The following is a 26,070-nucleotide window of genomic DNA, read 5'->3' as shown; positions in this document are numbered from 1 at the left end:
TCGCATACATGATGTCATGACTGTTGGATTTCCTCATGAGATTCGCCTGCAGTATGTCTATTATTGGTCATTTAAATTCAACTTCCTTGCCTCTAATATTAGCTTCCTGTAAGTAGGGCATTTCATTTGATCTGAGCGGTGGCCCTCCACTTGGCACATGGTGCAAAACGAAATGTTCCCACAATCCTTCGCCAAATGGCCTTCTTGTCCACAATTTAGACAGCTCCGTGACCGGTCATCCTTAACGTCGCAGTGTGGCGCTTTATGTCCAAATCCAAGACATTTAAAACACCTTGCAACTGTAACTTTTAGTAGTAGTAGTAGTAGTAGTAGTAGTAGTAGTAGTAGTAGTAGTAGTAGTGTCGGTGGTAGATGATGATGAAACAGCTTCCATTAGCGACACAGGAAGATAGGTTTGTCCAGTTATTACTTGAACAGATGTGGCAGGCACAGGACTTGAAGCTTCGGTTGTTACCTTTTCATCTTCTGAGTCATGATGCACCGATATGAACCTACTATGATAAATGTCTGTTGTGGGATGTTTAAGTTTGAAATGTCTTGTCATTGTGCCGGTTGAATACGGAAAGCAAAAAGAAAATCTTGAAGACTGTTCCGTGAGAAAGTGGAATCACACACTGAAACAGCAAGGGTCCAGAAGGTTCTTAAAGCAATCCATATAAATCAGGTGGGGACACTGGAAAAACCAGATGGGTCGTTTACTCAGGCGGGGAAGGACACGTTGGAGATGCTAATGGCGTGTCACTTTCCTGGGTTGAGGAGATGACAGAAGAAGAAACCGTTGGACAGAGACCAGAGCTCGAAAGCAGACTGGAACTGTGCCAACAGAATAATAAAACACAACCATGCAAAATGGGCAATAGACACGTTTCACCTATAAAGGCTCCGGGGCCAGATGAGATACTTCTGATACTCCTACAGGAAGGACGGGAGATACTCGTCAATGCCCTGACGGACCTCTTCAGAGCTAGTCTAGCTTTAGGGTACGTACCAAAATCATGGTCTGAAGCTAAAGAAGTATTCATACCTAAACCTGGAAGGTCAAACTATGCCCAAGCCAAAGCATACAGACCATTATGTTTAAACTCCTTCATGCTGAAAGCAATGGAGAAAAGTCTGGATAAATATATCAGAAGAACGGAGCAACTGAACTCAACGTTACATAAAAATCAGTTTGCATATAGACCTGGCAGATCTACTAAAGTAGCATGCCACCAGTTGGTTTGTAAACTTCAGGATAGCCTAGAATATAAAGAAATTGCACTGGCAGCATTTCTAGATATAGAAGGAGCCTTCAGCAATACAACCTATGACTCAATGATCAAAGCATTGGAAAAGAGCAAAAAGAGTAAAACCGCCGTTAAATGGATAAAAATCCATGTTAGACGAAAGGAAGATAAAAGCAACCCTGCTTGAAGAAACATTGACAGTTAGGGCCACCCGAGGCTGTGCTCAGGAAGGAGTTCTTTCGCCTCTGCTGTGGAACCTTGTGGTGAACAAAATCATAGCGATGCTCAACGAACAGGGTTTCTATACACAAGGATATGCAGATGACCTAGTGATTGTGGTACGAGGTAAGGTAAGGTGATGAGTGTTATCTAGGACCTCATGCAAAGATCACTCAAACATGTGGAGAACTGGTGTCGGGAAGAACAACTATCAGTCAACCCGAACAAGATAACACTGGTCCCTTTTACAAGAAGAAGAAAATTAGAGGGAAAGAGATCACTGAAGCTCTTTGGGCACGATATATATATGGAAGAACAGGCACTGCACCTAGGTGTAGTGTTAGATAAAAATCTAACCTGGAATCCACATATAGAAAGGAACATAACCCAGGCCAAGAACTTGATGTATGCATGTTAAAGAGCCGTTGGGAAGACATGGGGCCTAAGACCATCAATGGTAATGTGGATATACACAATGATCATTAGACCGTTGATGGCATATGCCGCAATCATCTGGTGGCAGAAAGTAAGTCAAGGAAACATCGGCAGTAGATTGGATAGGCTACAGAGAATGGTATTCTTAGCCATAAATGGGGCTATGAGAACTACGCCGACAGAAGCCTTGAATACTTTACTAGACCTCCCATCACTATGCAATTTTATAAAAGGACAGGCTAGAATGAGTTCATATAGACTGACATAATCAGTGCTGGAATCCACAAAGACCCAATCTAGGACACTGTAAAATTAACAGAGTAATAACAGAGGAAGTTCTATACATGCTTTCTGACCATACGATACCAAAGTACAACTTTGAAAAACCGTTTGAGATCCAGATAATTAAAAAAGAAGACCGGGATATTAACAAATGGAATACTGAAAAAGAAGATATAGTGGTGGACTGATGGCTCAAAGACTGTGGATGGCACAAGAGGAGGGATCAAAGGGGGAAGACCTGAGAGAACAATCCAGATGAGCCTGGGCAGACACACTACAGTCTTTCAAGCTGAAATGATAGCTATCACAACATGTCTTGAAGAAAATCTGAAAATGAACTATAAGAAGAAGAACATTTTCATTTTTACGGACAGCCAAGCGACCATTAAGACACTAGAGGCAGTCCGGATAATATCTAGAATTGCCTGGTATATTGCCACTCACTTCTCCCGAAGCTCTCAAAATACATTGCATTGGGTACCAGGGCATGCAGGTATAAAAGAAAATGAAAAGACAAATAAACTGGCCAGGAAAGGGGCAGAAACACATTTTGTAGGCCCAGAACCTATATGCAGGATTTCCTATGGACAAGCCCGATACTACATAGGAAAATGGGTACAAAAGAAACAAATGGAAAACTGGAAAAATACTCCAGGATGCAGGCTTGCAAAGGAACTGATAAAAGGACCAAACAAGAAGCATACTAAAGAACTGTTGAAACTCAGCAGAGAAAATATGATATGGGTATTAGGACTGTTGACAGGACACTGCCACCTGAAAAAACACCTACATAGAATTGGAGTAATAAGAGACAACGTATGTAGGAAATGCAATGAAGCAGAGGAATCAGCTGAACACATACTTTTCGAATGTGAGGCGCTGGGTAGAATCAGACTCTCCACTCTAGGACTACCAGGTGAAGAGAGAGAAAAAAATCAAAGAAGACCCAATAAGAACAACCTGCAGCTTTGTGAAGGGAGCAGATATATGTAGGTGGGAATGAAGAAAAAGCATGATAACAAAAGATCTTAGAGATCGACGCTAAGTAGGAACTAATATTTAGAGGTCCCATGAAGAAAAGATAATGCTAATAGCTTTACATCCCACTAAGTACTTTTACGGTTTTCAGAGACGCCAAGGTGCCGGAATTTTGTGCTGCAGGCGTTCTTTTACGTGACAGTAAATCTATCAACATGACGCTGATGTATTTGAGCACCTTCAATTACCACCGGACTGAGCCAGGATCGAACCTGCCCAGTTGAGATCAGAAGGCCAGCACCTCACCCGTCTAAACCACTCAGCCCGGCGTCCTTCCTTTTGCTTGAATGTTGTCTTCTTCTTCTTTCTTCAATAAGCAGTAGGGGATGGGGGGCATTTCAGCTCATAAGTTGTATCTCAAGCTTATGACATTAGGTCAACCCAGGAAATGTGCAGGGGGCACTAATGAATCAAACAACATTACCAGATTTATATATATATATAGGCTTAATTCACATGAAAACAGGTTGTAAGGCAAGAATGCGATTGGAAAGAGGGCTTGGACTTAAATTAAAATAAGCAGTCATCTTAATAAAGGTACAGCCACAGCAGTAGCCTGAAGTCAAAATGAGGGAACAAAAAATCTTTAGATCTGCCGACTGTGGGGTTTGAATCCACCATCTCCTGAAAGCAAGCTCACAGCAATGTGATCGAACTGCACAGCCAGTTTACTCAGTTTCTTATGACACGTAACAGGCCTACCACATGGGCTTGCTCTCTCCCAAATTACAGAGTTGGACTTTTCTACCATAGGGCGACCCACTTACCTGTATATCGATCTTCAGTTCTTCAATTATACATAGTATATGCAAGAACATAATGTACCATAATAAAATATACTTCCCTAATCAGCTATCTGACTGGTGCAGGTATAACAAATATATTTGGGAAGAAATACTTACTTTATATTTACAACATAAAGAAGTCATGTTGTCATAGCAATGACAATATGCAATGAAATAAATGAATCCAAAGAGATAAGCATAATTTACTATATTAAATATCAGTTTATTTACTTTTTAAGGGATATGTAGTAATAATAATAACAACAGAAGTATGCAATAAAGAAATAAATATAATTTACAACATTAAGAGCCATTCCATGGTCACTGAATAAGAAAGCAGGAGTACTAGTATTTAAAAAGCAAAGTCATCTTCGTACAAACCATGTAGGCCATTGGAAGAGTGGAAGGTAAAGGCTTCCACTATCCATAACGTTGGCACTTTGTGCGGTAGAGCGGTTAGCTCTATGCATGACTGCCTTTGCCTCCAGGAGTTAACCTGGTGGAAAATGAACATTACACACTGTTGCTATGACAGGCAGCGGAACGCAAACTGCTACAGCCTCCAGTGGGGTTCTTAGGGGAACCTCTTCACTACAGGTATCAAAACGGACAAAAATGCCAGCGCTACCGGAAGCCCGGTTGGCACGTCGTTCTGTCGAGTATAATCGAAAATTTCTCAAGACCGTATGATGACCTGGTCTGAGATTAGTTTCCTAAATACAGACTACACTTGCCAAATACTCACTAATTAGCTGGCGCAGCTCAGCAAGATGCCTATCATAACTATTACAATTCCACTGTAACAGTGCCATAGTGTGGTCTAAAAGGAATGAGTGTTAGGTTATACTTAAAACCTAAGTTCGACATCCATCCCATCGTCAACGGACGAGGGGACTGATGCCCTGAACTTGACTTATTTTGGGGGCGGGATTTCGTCCTACGAGGAGAGCGCGCAGGTTTAGAAGCAGGTGTACCTGTTAGCGCTGATTATACCCTCCAGGAGAAGTGCGTCGACGATGCCGCCTCCGCTGGTGTGGGAACGGCTTTCGCCGACCTCTTTGTGGGGGAAGACTTGGCCTTCCTCCCCTGCTGCGCCGGCTTAGGAGTCCCAACTGGCACAGACTTGTTTGTGGTCGATGGTGGGGCGGTTCTCCCCTTCAAGCTTTTACTCTTTGGGGCTTTGCTCGAAGGAAAAGTGATCGTAACAGGTTCAGAAGATGTAAACGACGAACCTGGAAGACTCTGTGCTATCTTCGTGTAGTCTAACATCTTGGCAGGTGCATTCGTAGAACTGAACTTACAGCGCGCTTCCTGGTACAAAAGACCATCCAGGGTCTTGATCTCCTGGATATTCTTCTCACCAAGATATACCGGACAGATCCGATCACAGGGTAAACGAAGATCAGGGCAGTTAGTGCACCTGTAAGGAGTTGTGCACTCTTCCGCACCGTGAGCTCCTCTGCCACATGTACCACATTAAGACTGATTTGAGCAACGAGATACCATATGCCCGAACCTCTGGCATTGATAGTAGCGCATGGGAGGCGGGATGTACAGCCTCACATTGCAGTGATAGGTTGTTACCTTTCCTTTTTCTGGTAACACTGACAATTTGAAAGAGACAATGAACGCACTTGTGCTATGTCTTCGCCATTGACTTTGCACGTAATGCGCCAGACATGTGTCACGCCATAGTGTTTCATGTCTTCCATCAACTCATCGTCAGTGTTCAAGATGAGATTGCGGTGGAAGATAACTCCACGAACCAGATTCAAGGTTTTGACGGGAATATCGCAAAAGTAGTCGCACTTGAGCAACTGATCAGCCTGCATGGCAGTTTGCATCTTTAGCAACAAACTACAGTTGCGCGTTTTCTTCAGATCTTCCAGCTCACCGTAGACACCTTCTATGTGCCTACTAAACAAAATAGACTTTACCAGCTTGAAGTCACTCCCATCAGTTCTGGTAGCAACCAGAAACCTAGGAGAGCTGGATCCCATTCCCTCACACTGTTCTTGTCCCCAGGGGGTTGAACCCCTCAAAGAATCAAATGTTAAAGACCAGTGGGGGACCACCTTGAGCAGGCTGAAGATGTTTGAAAGCCATGCCCAAAATCATCCTCCCCAAATGCCACCCATTCTGATCAGAGGCCTCTGTAGCTGAACCAAGCAGCCAAGGCAATACCCACCTGGTCATAGCAGGTATTGCCCAGGGTCCGAGGTCCGATGATGAACGATGCCTAATACGCGATGACTGAGGCAATTAGCACTAGGACTCTCTTCCTCCAATCACCCGCAATAGCATATACCCCATAGCGTGTACAGAGTAATAAATCTAGAGAGAGAAAAAAAAAAAAATGTCCTTCTGGCATTCGGCTGTACGGGGACCTGTGTTTGGATACTACTGCACGCGTACAAAGCGCTCCTACCCGCAGGCATCCCAGGGTCACGAGCGGGCTTTCGGGCGTAACCACACACGCAAGAGGCCCTTCTCCGAGCAGCACGCACATCAAGAAGTTTAAATATATAAATAAATAAATAAATTAATTAATTAATTAATTAATAAACAAACAAATAAAATATTTTTTTTAAAAAAATAGAGAGGATCGATGGCCACATGACCCTTTTTGTCGCCTTCTACGACAGGCAGGGATTACCTGTGAATGTATTCAGTCTCTCCCATCCACATGGGGTCCAACACATAATACCAAAACGTAATCCATGTCTGCGCCTAGGTCGCCCTTTTTAGTCGCCTCCTACGACAGGCAGGGGTTACCATGGGTGTATTCTTCATGCGTTCCCCACCCACAGGGAGTGTTAATATAAGGAACGATCTTAATTAGGTTAATCACATTAACAAGGTTCTAAAGAAAGGTTACAGATCTCTTCACATGGTTATGAGGGTATTTAGGGGTTGGAGGAAGGATGTAAAGGAGAAGGCATAAAGGTAGTTGGATATAAAGGTAATGTCCAGATAGAGGAGGTGACTAGGGAATGATAAGACCCCAATTAAAGAATGGTTCCAGTGTATTGGACCCACACGAGGATTACTTGTAGAAGAACCAAAGGAACAATAATTGAAATTAAGAGGGTTCCTCCTATTCAATACAAAGATATTTATTAACGTGAATGAATCACATATCGTTCACATGAGGTACTAGTTTTGGCACCAAACTATGCGCCATCGTCAGCCAACAAGTCAAATCGGGCAAACACAATATAACCTTAAAACAACTTTAAATACACTGTAACACCTGCATGGATGAATATGAAATATAACTTTAAAACAACTTTAAAACACACTATAACACTTGCACAGATGAATATGAAATAAAATATGGTACATGATGATGTTGCATTTCAGTTTAAAATCCGTTAAAATGACGATGACTCCGTTGTTGTATACCCATGGCGGTTTGTCCAGCTTGTATATGTCTTTCCGCTGATCACTCAGGCTGCTCAAGGTTCCAAAACCCATATTGAAGTGGGAATTAATTCTTTGGATTTAATCAAGTTCCATGTTTATGTTTATTTTTCGGAACCAAACTACAGAACACACATAGTGTCAACTTCATATGACATTAAACTCCGCAGCATAACTTAACAGTTTACAAAAACTAAAGACATATACAAGCTGGACAAACCGCCATGGGTATACAACAACGGAGTCATCGTCATTTTAACGGATTTTAAACTGAAATGCAACATCATCATGTACCAAATTTTATTTCATATTCATCTGTGCAAGTGTTATAGTGTGTTTTAAAGTTGTTTTAAAGTTATATTTCATATTCATCCATGCAGGTGTTATAGTGTATTCAAAACCTGTTTTAAGGTTACATTGTGTTTGCCCGATTTGACTTGTTGGCTGATGATGGCACATAGTTTGGTGCCGAAACTAGTACCTCATGTGAATGATATGTGATTCATTCACATTAATAAATATCTTTGTATTGAATAGGAGGAACCCTCTTAATTTCAATTATTGTAATCCCACTTCAATACGGATCATGAAATTTCTAAATATTAATGAACCAAAGGAAAGCAACCCTATTTGTACTTCGTGATTTCCAACAAAAGAATAGTGTTATGAAAATGTTGCAAACTTCAGACTGAGAAGACTTGGAAGTAAGGAGATGAGCTACTCAATTAAGTGGAGAGATGGTATGGAATGACATTAGTAGACGTTTAAGCTTGAGTGGAGATTTTAAAAGTTAGAACATAATATGAAGTTAAAGTTGAAATTCAAGAGGACAAATTGGGACAAATATTCATTTATAAGGTGAGGAGAAAGAGTTTAGAATAATATATCAAGGAAAATGTTCGATAAATTTCCAAGTTCTTTGAAAATATTTAAGAAAAAGCTAGGTAAACAATTCATAAGGAATCTGCTGCCTGGGCAACAGCCCTAAAGCAGAACACTGATTGACTGATTGGTTGATTGAGGCAGGTCAATGAAAGTAACAAATTTGTTCTAGCCCATACTAGAAAACACAGTGCACTCTAAATATTATGTCTCAACAGCAAAAGCAAGAGTATTCACCAATAATTTGTGCACTAGGTTACTATCCAGAATCTCATCCAGGATTACTTTCACACAAGTGTCAGAAATAATGATGAATTTCAAATCATGTCAGTGTTTTCCAGGCTTGTAGACCGTGGTCCAGGAGCGAGTGAATGTCCCGACGTTTCACCGAAGACTGCGTTCGGCATTGTCAAGGGTTCCGACTGACTTCGATAGCAGCGAAGCTCTCAGTGGAATGAAGTGCTGTTGTAATTCCACCTCATTGTATAGTGCAGGATACGGTACGCTGCTCGTCTATTGGCCGCCATGGTCGGGGGGGCAGTCGCTGATTGGCTGTCCTTCCAGCCAATGGTTGAAGCGTTAGGGAGCCCGGTGTACACTGACTTGCTTTGGCGGAGACAGGAAGCTGATCACCCGTTGCTTTCTTCTGATCTGCCGCGGCTATAGTGTCTTTCACGATTTAGAGCTTTCAAGACTACAAACAAAGCTTTGTTTACCCGTTCAGATTCCTCTTTACGGTTGAAGCTGTTGCTCTGCTTCAGGATTTCAATGGCTTCCCTCTGTAGCCGGGCGTGATAAGATACAGTAGTTGACAGTACTTCGGTGTCACTGTAATGTATGTCATGACCTGCTGTAGTGAGAGGATGGCGCTTGTCTTTAGCAGACCTAAGCAGTTCCTGGATTTTCTTCGTCAGCCTGTATATGGTTTTAACCCCCATGGGAATCCAGTAGCCTCCCTATTCTGTCAGTTACTTTCTCAAAATACAGCAGAAAGGCTTTAGCAGCCGGCCACTCCTCTTCTTTCTTCTTGGTTGTTGGACGTCTGGGATGGAGTGCTTGCTGGTTATCTAACTGGAGGAGAACCCTACTAACTTCATCGAGGGACCAGCCAGCCTATTAGAAAGGACTAATTTACAAGAGGACATCTTCGTGCAACTCATCACACCACGATTAAAGGGGGCAAGCCGCTACTTGGTGGAACAACTTGAAGGGTTTAAATTTAAACTGGACGGATTTCAAGAGGAAATTCCAAGCTAGGTTTAATTCCGAAGCGGTGAAGAGCTCCGTGAAAAGGAAGCTACTGACTGAGGCACAACCCACTGGCATGAGAGCTAGCGCCTTCGTCCTACAAAAGTACCAACTCTTCAAGCGTCTGCACCCGGAAAGAAGCGAAAACGAGATCGTATCAGATATCACAGAGCTACTCCACGATAAGATTCGACCCCTAGTGAAAGTATCACAACCCAGGCCCTTTGATGATCTACGCAGGATCATCACTAGAGACGAGAATTATAGGCACTAAAACAGTTAAAATAGGCAGGCATATAGGCTCTTAAATTAGCCAAAATAGGCACTAACGTGTAAAATAGGTAACAAAATAGGCATGAAAAAATACTTATAATTCAATAACACGCTCAATTACTATAAAATGAATTTAGAACAAGCAACGTTTCAATGTTTTCGGGTAACAATCTTGTTCTCCTGTCGGGCAGAATGTTTTGTACTGAGAGAAATCTCTTAACATCACAGGAAGTGATTGGACAAAACTTCAATGAAGCCACTTCATCTGGTTTTAGTTCAACTACTTCACCTACCTCACCTCGTAGCACCTTGGCTACTTTTACCGTCGTTTTGCATCATGGATTCTGCTGCAGGACTCTTATGGAACTTTTTACTGACAGCGGCTACCTCCTCAGAGGTTTGGTCAACATTTCTCCTGAATTCTTCCACAACCCTAAATGACTCCACCAGGGGAAAGCCACTCGTCTCCTACTTGGTGATTGGTCGCGGCAGCTTATTGAAGTCCGAAGATGCTCCAGTTTAGGCTATGCGAGGGGGATATTAGCTCCCATCATTGCCGTGTACAGGTCTATAGAAAATTGTTGTTGGTCGCTGTTCACAGTGGACTGGTAGAAAAGCTGTGATGACAACGCTTTCTGTACTGATGTCAAATGCATCGCAGTATTTCTATGTTGATCTATAACGTATTTTTTCACATTTGATGTGAAAAATAATAAAATTGACTTAAATTACAATGTTCTTATATTGCTGATTGGCAATAATGCTTAATATAAACATAATAATGGCGTATGGCCTCCGGAGAGGCCTGGTGCGGGTCTTTTTCTCGTAGACGGCCTATTAGGCGACGTGCATGTCTGTGATGATTTCTAATGTTGAATACGCCACACACCCCCAGCCCCGGAGCCATTGGAATTAACCAATTAAGGTTAAAATCCCCGACCCGACCGGGAATCGAACCCGGGACCCTGTGAACCTAAGGCCAGTACGCTGACCATTCAGCCAACGAGTTGGACAGTATAAACATGCATTTGTTTCATTAAAAAGAGAAAGGCTATTAGAAGTGATGCTTCTAGAAGTACAAAACTTTAAAGTAGGAACAAGAGAATTCGTAATTTACATGGCAATATGTCCTCAAAATGTTCAGTTATAATATGGCAGTTTCCTGTCGAGTTCACCGAGTGAAAAAAATCATGAAAATGACGCGAAATGATACCTGAGTAGCGTAGAGGAGAGATCCTTCCTACATGCTTGCCAGAAACTCACCAAGCTGCCTCCAGCAGTATTCTTAAAACGGAGGCACTATAAATCTCAGATTTGTGAACATTTTATATGTTGCTATTCGCCTGCTTTGGTCACCCGGGTCAGCTGTCATGAAGACTATTTTCTGTTGGCTGCAATAGATCCTGCATCATGTGTGCCCATAAGGCTGCCACCCTCGTAGAAAATTAGAAAACCGCGTGATTTGAAATTGTCGTGGCATGCGCCCATAAACTTACTTTGTCACAATTTAGCAAAACTCTAGATGGGATGCTAGAGCTTACGCCTCCCAGACTCTCTTTGTTTGTCTCTCCCCCCCCCCCCTCAGCACAACGGGTACGAACCGGACCTCACCAAACCAGACCAACGGCGGTCTAATAATAATGTCATTTGCTTTACGTCCCACTAACTACTTTTACGGTCTTCGGAGACGCCGAGGTGCCGGAATTTAGTCCCGCAGTTCTTTTACGTGCCAGTAAAGCTACCGACACGAGGCCGTCGTATTTGAGCACCTTCAAATACCACCAGACTGAGCCAGGATCGAACCTGCCAAGTTGGGGTTAGAAGGCCAGCGCCTTAACCGCCTGAGTCACTCAGCCCGGCAAAACTCTATCCACTGCACCAACCGTATAGCACAGACCAACGGTCTTTCCACTAGCCTGGTCTTGTAGCCTTGTTAAACACGTTGTGACATCGTCCGAGCCATGCTATCTTGTATGTCTAGCCTCTGTGATATCGTCCTAGCTGCACCACATTCGATCTTCACCCTATGTTTCGCGAAGGCATAGCGGAAGCGTAATAGAGTTTACTAGAGCCTACACATAGCGCTGGTGAAAGTTACTCACGATTTTAAAAAAAAATACAATTCAGTTGTAGTTCGCTTCTGTGGTGTAGTAGTTAGTGTGATTAGCCGCCACCAACGTAGGCTCGGGTTCGATTCCCGTCTCTGCCACGAAATTTGAAAAGTGGCACGAGGGCTGGAACGGGGTTCACTAAGCCTTGGGAGGTCAACTGAGTAGAGGTGGGTTCGATTCCCACATCACCGGGCAAGGTGGCCGTGCGGTTAGGGGCGCGCAGCTGTGAGCTTGCATCCGGGAGATAGTGGTTTCGAATCCCACTGTCGGCAGCCATGAAGATGGTTTTTCGTAGTTTCCCATTTTCACACCAGGCAAATGCTGGGGCTGTACCTTAATTAAGGCCACGACCGCTTCTTTCCAACGCCTAGACCTTTCCTATCATATTGTCGCCATAAGACCTATCTGTGTCGGTGCGACGTAAAGCTGCTAGCAAAAAAATAAAATTCCCACCTCAGCCATCCTCAAAGTGCCTTTCTGTGGATTCCCACTTCTCCTAAGGGAAATAACCAGATGGTACCTAACTTAAAGACGTGGCCACTTCCTTCCCTCTTATTTGCCTGTCCCTTCCAATCTTCCCATGCCTTCACAAAGCCCCTGTTCAGCATAGAACGTGAGGCTGTCTGGGAAAGGTACTAGTCCTCCTCCCCGGTTGTATTCCCCGACCCAAAATCTCACGCTCCAGGACACTGCCCTTGACACGGTAGAGGTGGGGTCCTTCGCTGAGTCCGAGGAAAAGACCTACCCTGGAGGGTAAACAGATTAAGAAAGAAAGAAAGACAGACAGAAATAAAATATTTCAGTTGTAAATCTCAATTTTCGCGGGAATTGAATCAGAGTTCAAATTACCGATTTTTAATTTTCATCCACTCTGTGACAAGAGACCATTCTAACTCCTCGTTCAGTAATAAAATGATTATCTACATTTTAGTAATATAAATTATTGAAAGTTCACGACTAATATAGCATTGCAACAAAATTAACTTTCCACAATACGTAAATTAATAGACCTATAAATCCTACAATGAAATGCGATCGTAGTTCAGTTACAGAAAAAAAAACAAAAAAAAAAAACAAACGAACTTACCAAGCTTGGCAGAAGACTACTTTTCCATCCGTAGTGAAATTGGGATCCCCTGTGATCCACCGCTTCAGCCAGTAGGACTTCCGCCGATTTTTTCTTTGCAATTACATTTTTTACGTCACGCCGACACAGATAGGTCTTATGGGGACGATGGGATGGGAAAGACCTAGGAGTGGGAAGGAAGCGAAGGAAGCGACCGTGGCCTTACTATAAGGTACAGCCCCAGGATTTGCCTGGTGTGAAAATGGGAAACCACAGAAAACCGTCTTCAGGGCTGCCGACATTGGGGCTCGAACCCACTATCTCCCGGATGCAAGCTCACAGCTGCGCGCCCCTAAGCGCACATCCAACTCGCCGGATGATTTTTCTTCGGGTATTGCCACAGACACCCTTCTTCTTCACAATAAATTGCAACACGTTTTGAAGATAAAGCGTATGCGTACAACAGTTCACATCGAGAAGGAGGTATAAGTGTTCGACGTTGATTGGTTCTCGCATATGTCTTAGAATGTTGGAGGGGTTGAAGGCTTCGAGGTCAAATTGTTCCTTTTTTCTCCTGACGGAAATTTCCCAAGAACTATTTCTGGTGACTTCCAAGAATTCCCATTTTTGTTCGTGGGGCAAACTGATCTTGAAATATGAGAAGATAATTCTGTCGAACGCATCAGTTACAATATAATGCACTGGAAGAAAACCGGCTTCTTTAAAATAGATTAAAAAGGCATCAAATAGGCAATTATATTCCAAATAGGCACAAACCCCTGAAATAGGCATTTATAGGCACAATAAAACCAACTAAATCTAGCTTAAAGAAACCTGAAACAGATTTATATCTCAAAGCCTACGTTTCTGAGCACAGGAATAAAACAGGCAAATAGGCAAATTCCCATCTCTAATCATCACCCAGCTGGAGGAAGAACACAAGAACAAAGCTACAGAAGAGACCAGCGCAGTTAGGAAGTGCTACCAGTGTGGAAGAGCGGGACACCTGAAGAACAAGTGCCCAGCCTTGATGTTGTGTGACTTTCCTATGTCGCTGACTAATTTTACAAATTTTATAAAAGTGCATTTAACTTGAAAAATCTGAATATCTGCATTTAAAATGGAAATGAAAATTAACATTCATTAAATAAAATACACACTCGTTGGACCTTGTACTCACACTTACTTGTTACCTGCTTACTTACACATACGTTATTTGAAGGGCGCCAGCTACCACTCAGTGCAGCAATAATAGAATGAGACTCTTGACTATCTCTAGGGTGTGGGGTAATAAGCTTACTTTTGACAACATACCATACAAGTTCTGGGAAAAGGAGATTGGCGTTCGGTTTCCCCATTAATTTTGAGGTTAAGATATTTTACTGTCATTGAAATAAAACTATGAATTCGTTTGATAGAACAAAATATATTCTTTAAATAATATATGAAAAATAGTGAGTCTTGTTGCAATAAAACAGATGAGAATATGAAATTATGACATTGCAAATGAAAGAAACTAGGCATGAATTTGAATTCTTCTTGACCGGACATTTAACAATTTATACGAAATATTTCCCTCACTGATTCACTTGACTGTACCTTCAACACTTTGAGTGTAATTACGACGTAATCCTTTGATCTGGTGTTTACTGTAGATGTGTCACGCCTAACTTGGTGATACATCCTTGTGACTGCTTCTTCTCCATATCATCTGACTTCTTTGTAAGTCAATATGGTATCCCTCTCTGACTCCATGCTAAGCCCTTGCGTCCGTGTCTTCAACTAAGTGACCGACCAACCTTTGGTCTCACTCTCTCAATGACCAATGATTAATGATTAATGGCTCACTGAGTCTTCTCCATCTCTCGTTCACACTCGTTGACTGACCGACTGAGGTCTCTTCATCTCGTAGACTTCTTCACTGTTCAGCTTCCGTTTAACTAATGACTGACGCTACAATATGCACCCACCTTTTATAGACGTTGGTTGACACAGCTACGTAATCTCCAGAAACAACAATGACATACTCCCACAACGCCTTAAACTGTTGCATGTAATGGTGAAATCCCCTGGGGCGGCCGACTCTCTGAGCGAATTTCTAAAAGCTCACGATGACGTAGCCATGACGTAGCAATGACTTGTCAGAATCGCCAGTAGTGCAAAATATAACAACGTCATATCCAACATCTCATACATCGAAACTCTCACTGTACAGGTATTTAATGTTAATCTAAATATACGTATATATGCATACACTCAATTATAAATAATAATTATAACAACATAATAGTAATATAGATAAAATAATAATAATACGGACATAATAATAATAATAATAATAATAATAATAATAATAATAATAATAATAATAATAATAATAATAATAATAATAATAATAATAATATACATATTATCTTGTAACGGGATTTGAACCGTTACAGTTGGAAAACTAGATCTGGCCCATTTTGGATTGAGGGGGGATGGGGCGGGGAACAGGAATCCTTCTCAAGACCTGACAGATAAGCAACTCTGGTCAAGTAGGAGAGGGATTGGTCAGATAGTGAGTAGAAAAAGCCAACCCCGCCCAGCTATCATCTTAAGGAATGGCAACGAGAATTTTTCAGCCATATTCGACAGCCAAGCAAGCCAATTCATTTGTCAACGGGACTTTTGCCAGATTACTACTGCCTATGAAATCTCAACCACCTCGGAAGGGTAGTGGGAGCAGCGGACGGGGTAACCTATTCCATCCAAGGACAGACTAACCTAACCGCTAAATGCATGAAGATGCCTATTGTAATTTACGTTGCAGTGATTCAGAACCTGATACCTGACATTATATTAGGTCATGACTTTCTGGTGGAATACAAGGTGATCCTAGACTATGCAGCTCATGAAGTCTGTATGGGAAAAGACAGACGTCTGAGGGTCGCCTGGCACGATGGAAACATCCAGACTCGCAAGGATACGGAAGTCGATGTAAACCTGGAAGATATCCAGTGAACACATCTTCGACCAAGTGAAGAAGAGGAGCTGAGACAAACCTTAAAGGACTTTCCGGAAGTCATCACCAATAAAATAGGAAGGACTAACAAGGTAACGCACACCACTGAATGCAGCGCTTCCTCACCCGTCAATGAACGTCCATATCCAATCAACCCAGATAAGCGCAACTTTGTCATCCAGAAGATTCAAGAGATGAAAGGGCAAGGTCTCATCGAACCCTCTACATCCTGTTGGGCTTCACCTATCGTCCTACCGAAGATGAAGAATGATGCGTATCGACTGTGTGTAGACTTCTGCAGGTTGAACGAGAAGACCGTTAGTGATGCCTACCCCATGCCTGACCTGAAAGACTCGCTGAAACAAGTAAGTGGGTCTAGGATTTTCAGCGCGCTGGATCTCAACTCCAGATACTGGCAAGTGGAGGTTGAGGAAAGTTCTAGACCACTGACCGCCTTCATGACAGAGAGGATTGTACCAGTTTGCAGTAATGCCCTTTGGATTGAAGAATATTCCTGCCACCTCCATGCAACTAATGGATAAGGTATTATCAGGATATGTTGGAGATTTTTGCCAAGTGTATCTCGACTACATTTTAAATCACAGCAAGAATTTTCAAGAACACCTCGTACATCTGAGGAAAGTGCTGGAAGGACAGACGATTCACGGACTGACATGCCAACTGGAGAAGTGTCACTTCGCCAAGTCCCGCGTAGAATATCTTGGCCATGTCCTAACCTCTGAAGGCTCAGAAAGGCAACCAGAGAAGAATCGAGCTATCGAAGAAGCTGAACGCCCTCGGACCAAGCGACAAGTACGTCAGTTCCTTGGCGTGTGTGGATGGTATAACGGCTTCGTGCCACACTTTGCAGAGAAGGCACTACCACTCATCGATTACTCCATAACAAGTGACGAAAATAATTTTTCGTCCGTATTGAAAGTTTCATAAACTGTATATAGGATAATATCTTTTGTTTATTTCCACCTATTCAATACATTACAAGATGTTGGCATTTATGTTAAAACATTTTTCAGATGAGACATGTTTCGCCTCCTACTGTGAGGCATCTTCATGAGACATGTTTCGCCTCCTACTGTGAGGCATCTTCATGTCTCATCTGAAAAATGTTTTAACATAAATGCCAACATCTTGTAATTTATTGAATAGGTGGAAATAAACAAAAGATATTATCCTATATACAGTTTATGAAACTTTCAATGCGGACGAAAAATGATTTTCATCACTTGTAATAATAAAGCCAACCAGGCTAATAAAAACAAGTATCTAAACCTTAAAACAAAAATTAGCAAGATCTCTAAAGATATTCAATTCCTAAAAGAATGTGTAAGATCCAATCTAGTGCCGAAATTTCTAAAATCTACTCAAAGGAAAAACATTCCGAAACATAAATCTAATGATATTCAAAACAAAATCAACAACCTTTGGCTCAAAAATGAGATAAAACTATTGTATAGAAAGAAATCTTTATTAAATACACAACTTTATCGCGAACATTTGATTATTGCGCAATCGTTATCACCGCTAGAATGGAATTCTTATCAACAACACATTACATATAAAATACAGATTACATTGAACAAAAAACAAGAAACCCTAAATCGTAAATTGACACATTTAAAAGAAGAAAAAGCAAAATCAATAAACCAGAACAGTAATATAAAAATATCCCCCTCTCCCTGGAACAATATTCCAACTACAATTAATCTATCTGACGTCACCTTCACAGATAAAGAAACACATTTATTCAACCAAGGCTTAAAACATAATTGGCCCAACCCACATAAAGCAGAAGATATAATCACTACAATAGCCGAAGCTGAAGCAAACATAAGTAAACAAATTCCAACAGACAAACAAAACAACATAAAATACGAAATTAAAAAGAAATTACCTGCCCTTGTAAAAGAAATTTCTAACAAAAATAACTCGTCCTTACTAAAACAGATCCAAGAATTAAGAAAAAAAAGTGGACACATAACATAATAATAACTAAAGCCGACAAAGGCAATGCTGTAGTCTTAATGAAAAAACAAGATTACATTCATAAAACAGAGGAGTTTCTTCTCTAATGAGACCTACACAATAATCTCAAAGGATCCCACTACAAAAACTCAACGTAATCTAAAAACACTTTTAAAAAACTCTTCATTTTTATTTAATGAACATGAATACCGAAGTCTCATTAATATGAACCCCAAACTACCCACCGTCAGATCACTCCGAAGGTACATAAAAAGGACGTTCCCATTCGACTGATCATAAACAGCCAAAATAGCCCGACATATAAAACCTCACAATTCCTCCAGAAATTTCTCAAAAAACATCTCAAATTCCATAACAAACACCCCAAAAATTCAATAGAACTATGTGAAACTCTCAAAAAATTTAACTTAAAACCTAATCACACATTGTGCTCTTTCGACGTCATTAACATGTATTCAAACATTCCCGCTAAAAAAACTATTGAAATAATAAAAAACAATCTTTCCAAATATAGCAGTTTAAGCAAAATAGAAATAGAAGAATTCTTAAAAGTACTAAGCTTCGTCTTACAAAACAACCTTTTCACTTTCAACAATAAAATATACAAACAGGAAGGCCTGGCCATGGGAGACCCTTTATCCGGAATACTTGCTGAAATTTATATGGAAAACCTCGAAAACAGCAAAATAATAAATAACATCAATGGATTAAATCTCTGGTTACGCTATGTTGATGACACGCTAGTAATAATTGACAAAAATCTCAACAATAGTGAAAACATATTAACTTATTTAAATAATCTGGATAACAATATTAAATTCACTAAAGAGGACGAGGACCACAAATCAATTAATTTTCTTGACATCACAATAACAAGAACTTCCAATAAGTTTGATTTCCAAATTTACAGAAAACCCTCATTCACACCTATAACTATTAAACAAAGTTCCCTACATCCACAATCACACAAACAGTCCTCATTTTATAGTATGGTGTACAGAGCTCTAAAAATTCCCCTTTCAACCACCAATTTTTAAAAAGAAATAAATACAATAAAAGAAATAGCCACTTTTAACGGATATAATCCCTCTATCATAGACAAACTAATTAATAAAGTTGAAACTATCCACAAACCTCTCCCCAATAAAAAATGAAAAATCAAAGTTCGCAACCTTTACATACACCAACCCAATCATACACCAAGTAACCAACACCTTAAAAAATCAGGAGATCAAAATAGCTTTCAAGACTCAAAATTCAAACCAAAAAATGTTCTTCAACCATAATACAATAAATTCAGAAAATAATAAATACTCAGGCTCCGGTATCTATAGATTAAAATGTAATGAGTGCCTCAGCTCATACATCGGACAAACAGGAAGAAGCTTCATAACTAGGTACACAGAACATTTCAATGCTCAGAAACATAATAAACACTCAGCAATGAGCAATCACATGAAAGAAACGGGGCACAACTTTACCACAATTGAACAGGACCTTCAAATTTTAAAAAGAATAAAAAAAGGTAGACTCATGACCGAATTCGAAAATTTATACATATTTTTGGACCAAAAATTCAATGCCAATAAGAATTTAAATGATCCAATAAACAATAGAAGCCCTTTATATGACCAAATAGTAACATTATTCAATAAAGTAAACCTTCAGGACAAAAAGTTTTTTAATATTTTCAAAACAGTATCAACAAACACTCCTACGTCAACAAATACATCATACGCCCCTCCCCCTCCCAACTTACGTAATTCCCCTCCACACGCCAATCATAAACCAATAAATGATTCACGCCCCTCCGCTTCCCCCACCATTCACAATTCCCTCCCGTTCACCAATCACAAGCCTACAACTCCCCCCCCTCCTACCTATCCCCCTCTGGCCAGACGACATACGTACAACACAAGGAGTAAAAACCGTTAGTGACCATCAATATCCTATCAGCGCCTCACACAGCATGTCAATTGGGCCTACAACGCCATAGGTAAGCACCAACATTTTCTCACTAACAACACTTAAACAAAACCTTCCCATGTTTTCTTTCATTCTCGTCAAAATTAACTACAGTTTTTTTCTTCATTTCAGAACCAATCTATAACAACAATAATTCAACAGCCTCATCAAACTTCCATAATACTCTTCAATGTATAAATTATCACAATCAACGTTTTCTATAAAATATATTGTCATCGAAGAAGAAAACAACTGCTCTCCAACCTTCACGTCAAAAAACCATACCAACGTTGAGAATTTCAACCCATCATCATCTCTGCAACTTTCTTGATGACTTAATACAAATTACGCCAACTATAAACATCTGATGAACTTCTTGTCAATGCATTCTTGCCGAATAAATCTAAAATAACCTATGAACTGTTGACCAATAAATATCACGGACAAATGCACGCCAACGTCAAATAACTTTTGTCAAGCAATTGGAATGTTTTTCCTTCATATTTTTATACTAAGCTTTATATTTTGACTTATATCTTTTTACCATATATTAGCAGTTATTTGACCTATACTTCAAACATTGTCTACGGCTTTAAGCCATCAACTGTCATTTATAGTCACATGACGCCTTCATTTTTAAATGTACTGCTTATGAATCTACCAGTTTTTATGTATCATTTGATTGTATTATATATTCTCAGTGAACTGATTTCATATGCCTTCCACTACGTATTAGACATCTATTAATGACTACAGCTTTAAGCCGTACAATCATACGACGTTCTATTCAACAAAGAACTACATATGTCTTTATCACTATATTAGATCTTTAGTTATTTCATTGAACATTTTATATGTACTACCTATGAATCCACCAGTTTTTAGTATCATTTGAATGTAATGTATATTCTCATAGAACTGATATTTTATGCCTTCCACTATGTATTAGACATCTATTAATGACTAAGGCCTCAAGCCACCTTTTTTACTATAGTACAATTGAACGAAGTCCTATTCAACAAAGAACTACATATGTTTTATCACTATATTGGATTTTTAGTTACTTCATGAACATGTTTATAACAAATGTAAATCTTAGCTCTCTTATAATCATCAAACACATTTTAGAATATCTTTAACCAGATGCCTGGTAAAATTATGTTTTTTTGATAATGACTGAAGATGCCTCACAGTAGGAGGCGAAACATGTCTCATCTAAAAAATGTTTTAACATCAATGCCAACATCTTGTAATGTATTGAATAGGTGGATATAAACAAAAGATATTATCCTATATACAGTTTACTCCATAACAACCGGCCGATCCGATGGACCAGCAAGGAAGAGGCAGCATTCCAAGGCATTACGGCTGCGATATGCAATGCTCCCGGTCTAGCCCATGCCGACGGACGCCAGCGACTCCCGCTTGGGAGCAGTGTTATTCCAGGAGAGGAGTGATGGCGAAAGGGACATCATCGAGTATGCCAGCAGGAAGCTATCTCCCACCGAACAACGCTACTGCACTGCCAAGAAGGAAGCCTTAGCTGTGGTGTGGGCCATGGGCAAATTCAGAGGCTACTTGGAGGGAAATTAGTTCCAGCTCTTCATCGATGACCATCAAGAAGGAACTTGATCTGGGAGTGATCAAACAGTGGCCGGAACAAGACACGCCCTGTAGGACCATGACGCAGAGGATTAGGAGACAGAACACCAATAGTCAACTTGTCTCGAGGGAATTCAAGATGTGCTACGAGAACTTCCGGGTTGACGGAGGACTCTTGATATACAGGTCGCACCTCTCCAATACGCCTGCAGAAGTGGTGATCTCCAGACAGCACACGACGGACATCCTCGAGAAGTTCCATGACAGCACTGAAGCCGGACATCCAGGAGGCGAAGATACGTATCAGTCTATCCGACGATTCTTCTGGGTCAACATGCGGAAAGACATCCTGGACTACGTGAAAGGGTACTACATCTGTGCCTGCACCAAGGAGAGCAACAGAAAGGCAGATTCCAGACAAGGAGGAAGACGGCCACAATGCCCATGGGAGGTCATAGCCCTGGACTTGATGGGTCCATACTCTAGAACACCATGTGATAAAACAGGACTCCTAGTAATCACCGACCTCTTCACAAGAACGACTGAGGCCTTTCCAATACTTGAAGCCACGGCGGGACGCATCACCATCCTGCTACAAGATGAGATATTCAGCCGCTATGGTTATCCAAGGTGCATTCTGTCAGACAACGGGAGTCCGTTAACGTCGAGGAAGTAACAACAAATGATGACAGAATGGGGTGTGGAGCACTGGACCACCCCAATCTACAACCCAAGGGCCAATCCAACAGATCAACAAAACTAGGAGCTGAAAAGGATGCTACGGGTCCACCCGATAGACAAAGAACATCGACTGTGGGACCATCAGATACCGCAGTCACACTTTGCCCTGCGACGACGCATCAATCGTGTCACCAGCTATTCCCCAGCGGTGTGTGAGTTGCAGGGATGTTGGGGACAGCACAAACACCCAGCCCCCGGGCCACTGGAATTAACCAATTAAGGTTAAAATCCCCGACCCGACCGGGAATCGAACCCGGGACCCTCTGGACCGAAGGCCAGTACGCTGACCATTCAGCCAACGAGTCGGACATCGAGGTGGATGAACAGCTGGGACATGGGGTCTATTTACTAAAGACCAATCCTCCTGTCTAGGTCCACGCATCGGAGTTGCAGCGATTCACCCAACTGCTGTGCATACAGAGTAAGCCTGGAGGAGAGGCTACTAATGACACAGCACCATCTGGTCATCGTGAAGAGAACGCATCGACTATCATCAAGGAAGAGGCTGGCAGCGAGGCAACCCTGATCCCCGACATGGCACAAGCTGGGCAAGAGGAGGAGAGCACATTCTAGCGACATCGAGGAAGAAAGAAGAAACAATCTATGACCAAGTTATAGGGGGGATATTGACGCAACTGTGGTAAATGTATATAACTTGAAGACAATATTCTCTCACCCATGGGTAAATAATGCAAGTATCGAGCTCGTATTATTATTATTATTTTATGATTATGATTATTACTTATAATGTATGATTATGAAGTGTTACATCCAGTTAGTATTTGTATTATTATTACATCACATGTACATACGATACAATTGCATTGTTTGTGAGGTTATGTCATGAAACATGCACTGTATATAGATATTTATATCAGTTCAATGAATGTAAGAACCTGTATATAATTTATTCTTACCTGTATATATATAATTTGTAATCCACTACAAAATTGTGAAACACACTGTAACTTCCAGAATGGCACTAGATCATGGTAGAATATTCTGTAGCATACATTATAATCATGTTGTTAGACACTTTAGAATTTATGAGAAAGTGTAGTTTCTAGAAGCCTGGCCAGGCACATATATAAGGAGGTGGTCTTGATGGTAACGAGTTATTGTTCAGTAGAGTTATGAGTTAACAGGTTATACTTGTAACCACGTGTGTTACATGCTTTTAAGCAGTCATCTGTTTCGACTGTGTTTTAAGGTTGCAATCTCCATGTGCAGTAACAGGTAATTGTCAAAATGGCGGTTTGTGATGTGAATGTTTTGTTTGTGACAGCAGTGATTAAGGTTATGTGCGTTTTATTTGTAAATAGATGTGAGTAAATAGCTGTTCCAACTGACAGCATTTCGTGTGCGTCTTTGTGGATACGTTGACGTACTATGACACAAAAACTTTCCCGTCAATTATAACAAGAGATATTATAAAAATGGTGACACTGTTGCACTTAAAACCCATACATGCCTGCCCGAGGGTTAAAGCAACAAAAAGCTGAGAAAACAAGCAAAGTACACCAAAAGTAAAGTATATAGTAAGGCCATATATGACCCACGCCTTGAGGATCTCGGAAAGAAGTACGAAATTACAAAATGGGAAGTCATTGGCCTTATGATTGGCGCAAGAGGGACAATACCTAAGGAGACGCTGAACTTCTTAAGAATAAACAAAATCCCCGACACTATTATCCAGACCATAGCAAACTCAGCGTTGAAAAATTAACTGGCGATTGTAAGCCACCACTTGTACTACGTAACTTGAAGAACCATATATTGGATTTTCTTTCTCAAATAAAATCTGAAAGAGACAATCTGCCTGATGGTGGCAATAGTAATTTTGAGTTATGACTCAAGCCCTGCTTAAGCCAAACAACATATAAAATAAATACTGTACATATGAACTCATCAGGAGGCTGATCTTTTGATTCCCTAATAAAGGCGGCTATCAGGTGGATTATCTCTCTAATGAACATTAACATCGAGTCTATTCTTACTACTCTTGTTACTATCTATGATCTAAAAGACAAGACAGAAAATCATCCACGACACAGGTTTTAATAACTTATAAGCAGGAATACAGAAAAAAGAACGTGTAATCTGAATACATAAAAAACCGGTATTAAAAATTGCTAACAAACATCCAGGAACTTCACAATTTGAAAATGTTTGAAATAAACTTACCATATGTTAAATTGGGATTTATCTCTCGCAATTCCTTGATTAAGGTTGAAATCCGCTCCAAGAACAATGGTGAGCCCACATATCCAGTCAATAAATGTGTGTAATTATCCAGTTTATTCCTATGTAATCCTTCAGCTAAGTCTCCTGTCAATTCAACAATAAAATATAAAATAATACAATAATAAAATATGTCAGTTTGCAATTTGAGTGTTTGTATGCAAAGGATGTGTTTGATATTCATAACGAGTGGATAAGATAGAAACAAGCAAGCTGAATGAGAGAAGATCAGTTTCAAAGAAAGTATTCACAGAGAAACTAACAGGAAGGAGACCACCAGGAAGGCCTCAAAAGAGGAGGACGAGCACAGTGGAAGAGTGTATACAGCAGGAGGAAGGATAGAGGAAATACTGAGCAGGACAAGAATCGTGGAGAGACAGGCAATGATGGAGGTCCTTGATTCATAACCCAATTTGAAGAGATCTAGAAACAAGAACCAAAGAAAATGATAGGGAGAGAACTAGAAACAAGAACCAAAGAAAATGATAGGGAGAGAACTAGAAACAAGAACCAAAGAAGATGATATGGACTGGTTTGCAAACAGCTCTGTAAATGGTAATGTTTAGTACAATGTTAAGTGCTGTATTTTATATATTACTGTATTTTGATGGGCTAAATTAATATAGGCAATATACAATCTGCAAATAGAATGAGCATTTTTGGAGAGTAAACAGTTCCCCATTCTAAATTACAGTATTTCAACACACTTATATTTCATATCATTTTAAATTAATAGCATACTGTACTAAAATAAGACAATCTTTCAAGCACACATACAAAATCACACCAATGTCATAAGCTTAATAAATATGACCAGTAATTAAATTTCTGTTTTCTTTATGACATAAGCCCCAAGTTTTTACCATGTGTGAATTCAGTCTCTCATAGTCTGGTTTGAATAAGAAGTCCATTTTTTTTAATAAGTTACTTTACGTCACATCAACACAGATAGGCAACAATGGGAGAGGAAAGGGCTAGCAGTGGCAATGAAGCGGCCGTGGCCTTAATTAAGGTACAGTCCAAGAATTTACCTGGTGTGAAAATGGGAAACCATCGAAAACCATATTCAGGGCTGCCGACAGTGGGGTTCGAACCTACTATCTCCCGAATACTGGATAATGGCCGCACTTAAGCAACTGCAGCTATCAAGCATAGTAGCCCACGAATTTGAGAAAGGTACCATCATATTGGATAGTGCTTTAATGCTCTGATCTAACCTAGCCACTTCAGTCCTAAATATGAACTTTTAAAAAAACCAGAAGACTCTTATTTGGTGCTATACCCAGTGCTTGAAGTGAGGCAGGATGGTGTCCTGTTACCTCATAAAATACATTCAAACCATCCTGCTACCTTTTGGTAGTGATAATATCATCCCAGACTCTGAATCTCATGTTAGATCCGTATCGACGGTTGAACTTCTTACAAAATAGTACAAAATTATGTTGATATCCTCCTAGTCAATACTATTTTTACATCCAGTTAAGATGAAACGTTACATAAGAAA

At 40.6% G+C, this 26,070-nt stretch overlaps 1 protein-coding gene across 4 annotated transcripts in view; it reads right to left on the bottom strand.

Annotated features, from left to right (window-relative positions):
• Pdxk (pyridoxal kinase) overlaps positions 1-26,070 on the bottom strand; it is a 177,318-nt gene that overhangs the window by 130,050 nt on the left and 21,198 nt on the right. For all 4 annotated transcript variants that reach the window (XM_067135089.2, XM_067135086.2, XM_067135087.2 and 1 more), the window contains exon 3: positions 24,510-24,653. In XM_067135089.2, coding sequence (XP_066991190.2) covers positions 24,510-24,653 — 144 coding nt within the window. The remainder of the gene's footprint in view (positions 1-24,509; positions 24,654-26,070) is intronic.

The sequence above is a fragment of the Anabrus simplex genome, chromosome 1, assembly GCF_040414725.1.
Source record: "Anabrus simplex isolate iqAnaSimp1 chromosome 1, ASM4041472v1, whole genome shotgun sequence".
Taxonomy (NCBI): domain Eukaryota; kingdom Metazoa; phylum Arthropoda; class Insecta; order Orthoptera; family Tettigoniidae; genus Anabrus; species Anabrus simplex.
The sequence above is the reverse complement of the archived record's forward strand: the minus strand, read 5'-3'. Positions and strand labels throughout refer to the sequence as shown.